Below are 11,078 nucleotides of genomic sequence, written 5' to 3' on the forward strand. Positions count from 1 at the left end.
AGCTGGCGGAAAACAGTGAGAGAACCTGGGTTCATGAAGAACCTCACTGAGCCAGAAACATCCTGCCAACACTTAACAGCTCACTTCTGGACTGAATGGAGAGAAACCAGTTTCTGTCTTATATTTTAGGGTCTCTTTGGTATAGAAGTTCGGCTTGTACTCTCACACGATATGGAAGCAGAAAACTTAGGAAATAGCCTGTCGTCCTTCCTTTCTCATACTCCTTTCATACTTCCTTTCGCAGCTCCGTCATCTCTAAACATACAGTAATAGGTCCAGCTCAGTCTCTTTAACCCTTCTTATACCTGTCCCTTCTTCATCAAGCCCACAACAACTGCCCCCACTGAGGGCTGCATCATCTCACAGCAGTAGTCTGGACTATATCTGCTTTCCTTTAACTGGTCTGGCCCCCTCCGTTTTGCACGGAGAGGAGTCTCAACAAAACATTCAATCACGTCAAGTCCCTACTTAAAAATTCTCAACGAATTTACACTGTATGCAAAAAAAGTCAACTCCTTGGGCGTGGCACACAGTGACTTCAAGATCTGATGCTTAAGAGCTTTGCCAGCTTGTTCTCATCCCAAGTTTCCCCTCACATCCTAGGATCGGGTCAAAACAAAATACACTCTGTAACCTGAACATTCCCACCGTTGGAACTGTACTGTCTTTGAAGAGTCTGCCACAGTAGGAATTATAATCCTCATTGAGGTAATTTCCTTACTTGTCTATCTTCCTCAACATTTCCATGTTCCCAACTTCATCTATTACAAGTGACTCAATTTGGTTATTCAGAGTCCTAGGTCCCCCAGGAATGATCTACAAGAGATATTAGAAAATATTGCCTTTTTTCACTGGGGTTTCTAAGCTGGTAGGATGTGGGTCTGGGGAGTCCTGGCAATCATTTTGGCTGCCACGTGATAAAATCTAGCCTGACAGATGGTACAGTAGAGATTGCTATTCATACCACAGTACCCTTCCTCAGCATTCTACAAGAAGGAACCCTTGAATTTTAATAAGATACATGTTGACCCAGAATAAAGACTACCTTTCTCAAGCACACATATAGGTGTGGACATAAGGTCAAGATCTGGCCAATGTCATGTGACCAGAAGTGATGTGACCAACTTCGCTCACAGGGGTCATGCCCCTGCCCCCCTTTCCCTTTCTCCATTCCTCATGGCTGGAATATATACATGAGGGTGAACCAGCTTGGACCACGTGAACCAGGGCAATACCCTAAGGGTAGCAGAACGGGAAAACAGAAAAGCGTGGGTCTCAGGTGACTTCCTAGATCAGGGCCTACATAACAGATTGGACTTTTATATGAGAAACTTCTATCTTTTTTTTTTTTTTTGCTTATGCAACAGAAGTTTATTTTCTCACAATTCTCGAGGCTGGAGGTCTGAGATTAGGGTGTTGGCATGGTCGGGTCCTAGCAAGAGTTCTTTTAGTTTTATTATTTTTTAAATTATTAGCACCTTTAATTATTATTTATTTATTTATGGCTGTGTTGGGTCTTCGTTTCTGTGCGAGGGCTTCCTCTAGCTGCGGCAAGTGGGGGCCACTCTTCATCGCGGTGCGCGGGCCTCTCACTATCGTGGCCTCACTTGTTGCGGAGCACAGGCTCCAGACGCGCAGGCTCAGTAGTTGTGGCTCACGGGCCTAGTTGCTCCGCGGCATGTGGGATCTTCCCGGACCAGGGCTCGAACCCGTGTCCCCTGCATTAGCAGGCAGATTCTCAACCGCTGCGCCACCAGGGAAGCCCAGAGAAACTTCTATCTTATTAAAACAACTATAGGGTCTCTCTGTACATACCACCACACCTAGAGCCTAACTAATGTATGAAGTGAGAGGAAAACATTGCCCCGTGATATCTTCTCTGTACAAAGAAAAGCCATAAGGATATTAAGACTGGATCAGGCTGTGCCTTGAAGTGACAGCCATTGATATTTGCTAGTTTCCCCAGAATTAAGGGATAGTTTGCCCCCGAGCCCCTGCTATATTCCTGATTAAGACATGGTAGTTACAAACAGCTAAAATTGCTTTGGAGGAGAATGTAAAAGGTTGACTCTGTCATAGACAGGTGACTGCCCACAGAGTAGCATGGTTTCTGAGAAAATATGCCTCAGATATGGAGGGGAATGGTATGCAACAATACTGTTCCCTACACCCTGTGTCTTGGATGGTGTTGAGTCCACAGGCTTAAATAGGTGAAGAACAGCAGCTGATGGAACGGATCTGGGTGACAAAATGGCCCAGAGTCAACAAGAGGGCATAAAACGTATTGCCTATCTCGTACTTGAAGACTCGGCAGCTTCTATGAGCACCATCTTGTTTTGCTTTGTTTTGTTAAAAAAATTTGGTTTGTATATATTTAACAATCTCTATGGTTCTAAAAACACCCTATCAGTTAATTCTCTTAGGATTGCTAGTTAGCCACATTTTCTATAAACAATTTTGCTTCCGATACTTTCTTGCTCTATCATATTTGCTATAATAAATACTCTTTTAAAGTTATGATGAAAAGATGTTGAAATTTTTAAGCAGGTAAGGGAGAGATCAGAGGAGAGGACAGAGAAAAGTAAAACAGCTAAGAAGCAAGCAACAGATTTTAGGATTTCAAAGACAAGTAAACTTTCAAGGGTTTCCCTGGTGGCACATTGGTTAAGAATCTGCCTGCCAATGCAGGGGATATGGGTTCGAGCCCTGGTCCGGGAAGATCCCACATGCCACAGAGCAACTAAGTCCGTGCGCCACAACTACTGAGCCTGAGCTCTAGAGCCCGCGAGCCACAACTACTGAGCCCTCGTGCCACAACTACTGAAGCCCACGTTCCTAGAGCCCGTGCTCCGCAACAAGAGAAGCCACCGCAGTGAGAAGCCCGTGCACCGCAATGAAGAGTAGCCCCTGCTCACAGCAACTAGAGAAAGCCCGCGCACAGCAACGAAGACCCAATGCAGCCAAAAATAAATAAATTAAAAAAAAAAAAAGACAAGTAAACTTTCAAGTTTAGGGGACTGACACAGAACTGCAAACTTTTTATATTTCCAATTCATGAATATTAAAACAAATTCAATTAAATAATTTTAGTTTACAACTCATTCTTTTTTTTTTTTTTTTTTTTTTTTAGGTTTTTTTTTTTTTAATTTATTTATTTTTGGCTGTGTTGTGTCTTCGTTTCATGCAAGGGCTTTCTCTAGTTGCGGCAAGCGGGGGCCACTCTTCATCGCGGTGCGCGGGCCTTTCGCCGTCGCGGCCTCTCTTGTTGCAGAGCACAGGCTCCAGACGCGCAGGCTCAGTAGTTGTGGCTCACGGGCCTAGTTGCTCCGCGGCATGTGGGATCTTCCCTGACCAGGGCTCGAACCTGTGTCTCCTGCATTGGCAGGCAGATTCTCAACCACTGCGCCACTAGGGAAGCCCCATTCATTATGTTTTATATTTTTTCCTCATTTCAGCACAAATTGGTGAAAATGACATCAGGCAAAACACTGGTTTCTAGTTTAATGAGCAGTGAGTAGCAAATTTATATATATATATTTTTTTATATTTTTATATTATATTTTAAATAGATTCCTTATGGGTAGATGCTGTTTTCCAAGCACCTGTTCACCGGCTCATTATAAGATAAAGAACTCTTGCAATTTAGATATCTTGCAATTTAGATATCTAATGAACAGCTGTGATGTCCACAGTTTGAAACACCTGGAACCTATAATTTACTTTAAATCCTAATATATACACAGCCTTCCTAGACAATATTCATATCACATGTATGTATAACACCTCAAGTTTCAAAGCTTTCATATGCACTAGCTCATCTGACCCATTTTTTTTTTTAAGTAACATATTTTATACATTTAAAAAAAATTTATTTACTTAAATTTATTTTTGGCTGCGTTGGGTCTTTGTTGCTGCTCGCAGGCTTTCTCTAGTTGCGGCGAGCGGGGGCTACCCTTCCTTGCGGTGCACAGGCTTCTCATTGCAGTGGCTTCTCTTGTTGCGGAGCACGGGCTCTAGGCGCGCTGGCTTCAGTAGTTGTGGCACGTGGGCTCAGTAGTTGTGGCTCGCGGGCTCTAGAGCGCAGGCTCAGTAGTTGTGGTGCACGGGCTTAGTTGCTCCACGGCATGTGGGACCTTCCAGGACCAGGGATCGAATCCATGTCTCATTGGCAGGCGGATTCTTAACCACTGCGCCACCAGGAAAGCCCTGACCCATTACTTTAAATCGCTTACATTTACTTAACTGTCCTTAGGTTAATCATCACGAGGAAATTTGAAATTCACAAGTGTCAACTTTGCCTTTGTTCTGAGGTACCCATTAATATTCACATCCCTTTCAGATGGTAAATGTATGATTGCTTTAGCTCTATTTTATTTTTTTTTAAATTTATTTATTTATTTATTTATGGCTGTGTTGGGTCTTCATTTCTGTGCGAGGGCTTTCTCTAGTTGTGGCAAGTGGGGGCCACTCTTCATCGCGGCGCGCGGGCCTCTCACTATCGCGGCCTCTCTTGTTGCAGAGCACAGGCTCCAGACGTGCACGCTCAGTAGTTGTGGCTCACGGGCCTAGTTGCTCCGCGGCATGTGGGATCTTCCCAGACCAGGGCTCGAACCCGTGTCCCCTGCATTGGCAGGCAGACTCTTAACCACTGCGCCACCAGGGAAGCCCGCTTTAGCTCTATTTTAATAATGCCCTTTCCCCCTTACAAACATTTGAGCAATACATCTTATGCAAAATGCTAATTCCTTTTTGTTGAAATGTTCTTGGGACTGTCAGTGTTCTTACCCTGGGTGTGTGGATGAGCTGCAGAAGTGTCATAACACCTTTGAAATTATGAAAACATAAACATGTACATTTTTCTGGGGAATGGGTCAAAAGCTTTCATCAGATTCTCGATAAGATCCAGTTACAAAACAGAAAAAAAAAACAAAACACTGCTCAACTAGAGGAGATAGAAGGACATTATAATTTAAATTTAATCCTAAACCCAAATTAAGTTATTTGCTAAATTAGCCTTATATTTTATACTTTTGAAAATACCAATGCTAATCGTTTGAATATTTAGATTATTTGAAATAATTTGGGTTCTCTGAGCTTTTCAGACTTCAGGCAGGCAGAGACAAATAAGATCATTCTAAGTCTTAACAAATAGTAATCCTGCAAATGACATTATATTGAGCATTTGCTAAAATTTGTGTCAATTAACTGTAAAACTGAGACAAAGGTGCTTTCCTGTGATGAAGGGATTTCAACACTGCTAGTTGTGTCACTCACTATGTAAGCAAGGGTTTTGTGCATTTAGCAGAAACTAAATTAAGAGGTCAGAAGGCCTGGGGTTCTAGTGCCAGTTTTATTTGTAACTAACCATGTACAAATCACTTATCTATAAAATAAAGGTTAACATCTATTCCCTAATTCACAAACATATCATGAAACCAAAATCCTTTCTAAGAAAAGCTCTTTGTAAACCAATATTTTACGACTAATTAGCTTATACCTAACTCAAAGGTTGAGAATGACACGTTAGAGAATCTGTCTCTTATCAACTGGTTGCATACCCTAATTCTGTAGACGGATAATGTGGTTGTGATCAGCACTGTCCTATTTCACCTTACAAAACAAAAAGCTACCAACAAGAAGTTACTGGTGAAGAAAGGTTGGTCGAAAAATACTATTAAGATACAGCTTTCCATGTTAAGAGCAGCGCTTGTTGACACCCCTGATATGGAACAAACAAAACTAAAGCATGTTTGCTGTTTTGAAGGAACACATGCTGCTAGGGTAAGAATCTTATTTCACTAAATAATGCTGAACAGAAATGTCCTGTGGACTCTTCAGGTGGCCAATCAAAATGGCTAAGAAAACATCATTTGTGTGTTTGGCTTTTTAAAACCCTTTTCTCCCTCCCTCCCTTTTCTTATTCAAAATTCTGTTCTTCATCCCAGAACACACGCCTCAGTACTCTGCCAGTGTGAAAAAAAAGGTTAGCATTTGGTCACTAGAGAATAAACATAGACGAGGAATTAGCATGTTACTGAACAAAGATTCAAGAAGATAAACTAAGTGGGTACAGAAAAATTTATAGAACATAAGCATCTGTATATATACACCATTTATCGTGTATATGTATTGTGACAACCATATGTATTAACAGACCCTCAAAAAGTAAGCACCTATATGTTCTCGTATTTAACAATGTCAATTTTGTGCAATTTAGTCTCTATTTCTAGACCTTCTCTTATTATGGTGACACAAAACAAACAAAAAACAGACTGGAGCATGGTTCACAGAGAAATATAGGACAGATACAAATAACCTAATAAAATAACTGTGTACACCACTGCTTAGGGAAGTATTTTAGAGGAAACATACTTTCACTATTGGCCCCAAATGCTATCATCCACTTATGTTCTTTAACTGTCAACTTTTAATACAAAAATACCTTCAAGCTGATAATCATTTACAGTGACTTACAAAACTGACAGAAAATTTCAATGCTACATAAAACAATTCTATACACAGCTTTAACTTTTAAAGTTCTCTCCTGGCACTTGATTTTAGAGTTGATAGACACAATAACTACTACTGATCTCAATAAAACACTGTTTTTAGCTCATACATATTTTCAAAACCAGTATCACCTCACAAAAGTCACTTCCTGCTAAAGAATCCTCTAAGACAAACAGCAAACCTATACAGCCAAAATATTGTAGGAAAGCATATAAACTTTTTAAGACAAGGCATGACCAATGGATAAAAATTTACATTACCCAATCACATGTCCAGTGAAAAAAACGATTGTTCCTCTGATTCAACGAAGCATGTATCAGATATAGATGAAAAAATATGGCAACTTACCTATTGTTTTTGGTTTAGAAGGGACTAAATAGTTGGTGATACTACCAGAATGGATCTTTTTAAGATAGAAAAATGGTCATATTTAGCAAATACACATTTTATATTCCAAAAATAAAAATGAAATTTCTTTTAAAACAGTGGAATCCTGATTTTTTTTTACTTTCTATGAGTGCTTAAGACCATTCTGCACATTATCAAAATGAAATCACTCTTTAATAACCTTAATATATATGTCCAATTTGTTTTCTTTGCAGAAGAGAAGAACAAACCAAATTTTAACTGTATTAACTTAGAATCCTAAAAACTGACTATTTGAAAATTTAGGAAATCTACTACTTTCATTATTCTGAAGGAATATATAAACCTTCAAAACCCTACCAACAATTTCTAGTCCAATTTTCTATATGAAAATTAAAAAGCTAACTTCCTCACACTAAATAGAATTTAAAAACTAACAAGACTAAATTAGATAATCAAAATATAAACAGTGTAACTAATCAAAACGATTCACTGGTGCAACAAGTACTTGAACAAAGAAGAAAACCACCAAGCATTCTAATCAATTATATGGTTCATTGTTTTGCATACTTTAATCTCAACGTTCTGCACAGTAAATTATTATATAGTTGATTTCATGGACTGTTTAAACTTTGTAACATTACATTAGCAATTCAAACATTATCCTTTCTAAACCAAATCTGCAGCCCTAATCAATTTTTTTTTTTTTTCAGGAAAAGAAAAGGACATCTTTTTAAGATATATTCCATAGCAGTAGAAACATCTCAGTAGTTCAAAATATTTACAAAGAACCCTGCTGATCCTGTGCATTTCGCTGAGGTGCTACCTGTACCCAGACTTCATCATCAGAAAAAGAACTTGAACTTCCTGACTCAGAGTCCAGTTCACTGAATCCATCTAAGTCCCATTCAGTACTAGACTCACTCCGTGCATCATCTTCCTCAGTGATGAAACTCTGACCAGGTTCAAGGCAGGAAGGATAAACACGAGCACAGAGGCAAATAAAGCCAGAGTCAAACTGCAAAAGACCTAACATGGTACCTATATTAATCCACTGGTCTTCCCTAGTATCATATTCATACACAGTCACCCGGTTTTTTTTCCACTGTGGGGTTGTAGAAGTGATGAGGAGCAACTTTTGGCCATGATTGACAATCTGATAGTTGTGGGTCTCAGAGTCCAGGGGAATATTACTAATCCGCCTCCATTCTCCCCTGGCTGGGTTATACACCTTCATGACTGGGATGTCACAGATACAATAGATCTCATCATTGAAGACACAGGCTTCCTGAAAGTCACTGCGTTTAAGAGAAGCACAGTTCAGCCACATATTATGGCTAGGATCATAGCAGAGCATGCGCTTACTGTTCACAGCATAGAGATAGTTCTGAACCACTATTAGTTCAAAGGAATAGAAGGAATGGGGTACAGGAGCCACTAAGGCCCACTGGTTCCTCTGAACACTGTAGCATTCCACTTCCTTTAATTTAACTCCAGTAATAGGGTCCCGCCCACCCAAAATGTAAATGTAGCCATTGAGGTACGCCACGTCCATGCCCTCACGGCAGAGCAGGCGGTCAGCAAGTTGCTGCCAACTATTCTGGGCTGGTTTATACACCCAGAGGTCCTTCCTGGGCTGGGCGGCCAGATAGATGTCATGGTCTGGAGAGACACAAACAGCTGAGGAGGTGACAGTCTTAGTGTGAGCCAAGCTGGTCAAAGGTGATGGCATTGTGTAAATGTCCCCTGAGTATGGGTCATAGCACAGAAAGGGATCTCTGGGATGTCCAAAGAAGATCACCATCTCCTTGGCACACATACCCAGCCTCTGAGGTGGATTTTCTGCCATGGATACAACAGAGCTGCCGCCGCTGCTGCTCTCTGGCTTTGGCACCAGAGACTTGTACAACATGTCACCATATCGCATCTGCAGGGCTCCTTCGATAAGGTCCAGACAATATTTCCTCACAATGGGCTTGGTCAGCAGTCCTTCCAGGTAATCCTGATCTTTATCGGTGAAGTGTGTCCAGCGGACACACTTGAAGACTTCTGCAGCACTGGGACCCCGCTCCTTGGGAGCCGCCTCCAACCACTGCACCGCCACGTGGCACACTGTCCGCTCACTCTCGACGTCTAGACTGTCCAGGCGCAGGACGGCCAGCAGTTGGGCCAGGGTCAGATCTGCCAGAGACTCCTCCCGAATCGAACCCATGCGGCTGAGCTGCTTGAAGTTGTGGGCTATAAACGACTGGGCCTGTGATCGCAGCTTGTGATGGTCGAAGGCGTCGGCGAACTTGAGGATGGCCGTGCAGTTGGCCAGGTCAAGGCGGCGGGCTAGGAAGGAGGCACAGGCTTCACGCACATACTCGAGCTGCAGCATGTCGGAGGCGGCGTACAGGCGCTGCACGTTGGCCTCACTTAATGACACACGACCCGTGTAGCAGTAATCGACCAGCACCTCGAAGGACTCGGCATCCACATCGTGCATGGTCACGTTCGTCTGGTGACTCTCGTACATGCCGCCGGTGAACATGCTCTTGAAGTAGGGACACGCGGCAGCCAGCACGTTGCGATTGCAGGAAAAAAGGCGGCCCGTGCCAGGCCCGCTGCCAGGAGTGACCACCTCGATGGTCACATCACAGAGCAGCCGCGCGTCGTAGAAGGACTTGAGCTGGGCCAGCAGGGCTGCGGAATGGGCCGTGTCCTTCAGCTCCTCCGGGCCCGTGAAAAAAGCCGAAACCGAGGGCTTGGAAAGCCTCTTGGGCCGCCTTCCGCCGCGGGGACTGGCGAGGCGGCGAGAGCGCGGAGCTTCTTCCCGGGATTGCATGGTGGAGATGCTGGCGGGGAGCTGAGGACGAGTACGGATGCAAGGACCGGGCTCTGGCGCCTCCTCCCCCTCTGCTCGCTGACGCTAAGACCGCGGTGTCCCTAAAGAGACTGCGCGGGGGCCGCGCTGACTTAACTCAACCCTATGCCGCGGTGCCGCCTCTCTTTAACGCGTAGACAGTGCCTGACTCACCCGTTTCCAGTTCCGCGCCCTTTCTCCGCCTCAGCTCGCACTCACAGGACCCACTGGCTGGAACCGAGCGATCCGCCACCGCCGCGCTGGCAATACCGGTAGGCGTCCAGGAGAACTACGGCTCCCAGGTTGCCTTCCGCGCCTCGAGGTACGCCGGGGCCCTCCGGCCTCTGCCGCTTAGGCGGCTTCACAGAAACCGCTTTGCATGTTGGGAGTAGTAGTTCGAGTAATATCGCGAGGCTTCTGGGGGATGACTGCTTTGACTAACAGAATTAGGAAGCATATATTCTCCTGGATTTGACGGTTTAGAGCTGTGGGTTTGAACTCCACAGTAGAAGCCCCGTTTTAGTATTCATTAGTTGTGTAACTTTTCTCTGAGAACTTTTCCCTGAGAACTTTTCCCTCTGTGCAAAATGGGGATAATAGTATTTCATAGGATTGTGTGAGGATGAAATGAGACAAACTGCGAAGGACCTAGAACGCTTCAATAAATATTTGTTGATTAGAACAATAATTAAGTGCTTACACTGTGCCTAAATTGTAAAGGTTCAATAAGTGTTGGCTTTTCTTTTAGAATTTATGAAAAATGAGGCACCCACTTATTTGAAACCATGAACAATTTCTGCAAAGAAAACTTCCAGTGTTTAATGTTGCTTCTTTTCAAAGGTTCTGAAGTGTATTATAATATTATTTATTTTAGGCTGCATTGGGTCTTCATTGCTGCACGTGGGCTTTCTCTAGTTGCCGCGAACAGGGGCTACTCTTTGTTATAGTGCGTGGGCTTCTCATTGTGGTGGCTTCTGTTGCAGATCACGGGCTCTAGGCACGCGGGCTCAGTACTTGTGGCTCACAGGCTCTAGAGCTTCAGCTCAGTAGTTGTGGCGCACAGGCTTAGTTGCTCCTGTGGCATGTAGGATCTTGGCGGACCAGGGCTCGAACCGGTGTCCCCTGAATTGGCAGGCTGATTCTTTTTTTTTAATAAATAAATAAATTTATTGGGCTTCCCTGGTGGTGCAGTGGTTGAGAGTCCGCCTGCCGATGCAGGGGACACGGGTTCGAGCCCTGGTCTGGGAAGATCCCACATGTCGCGGAGCAACTGGGCCCGTGAGCCACAATTACTGAGCCTGCGCGTCTGGAGCCTGTGCTCCGCAACAAGAGAGGCCGCGATAGTGAGAGGCTCGCG

At 43.6% G+C, this 11,078-nt stretch overlaps 1 protein-coding gene across 1 annotated transcript; it reads right to left on the reverse strand.

The window, feature by feature from the left end:
• Nucleotides 1-1,065: 1,065 nt before the first annotated feature.
• LOC309647943 (kelch repeat and BTB domain-containing protein 7) lies at nt 1,066-10,625 on the reverse strand. The gene is made up of 2 exons (XM_082435855.1): nt 7,709-10,625; nt 1,066-1,236 (listed from the first exon to the last, which is right to left on the reverse strand). The coding sequence occupies exons 1-2, from the start codon at nt 9,701-9,703 to the stop codon at nt 1,081-1,083; spliced, it is 2,151 nt and encodes a 716-aa protein (XP_082291981.1). The 5' UTR covers nt 9,704-10,625; the 3' UTR covers nt 1,066-1,080.
• Nucleotides 10,626-11,078: the final 453 nt, after the last annotated feature.

The sequence above is a fragment of the Balaenoptera physalus genome, assembly GCF_965194825.1.
Source record: "Balaenoptera physalus genome assembly, chromosome: 18".
NCBI lineage: Eukaryota > Metazoa > Chordata > Mammalia > Artiodactyla > Balaenopteridae > Balaenoptera > Balaenoptera physalus.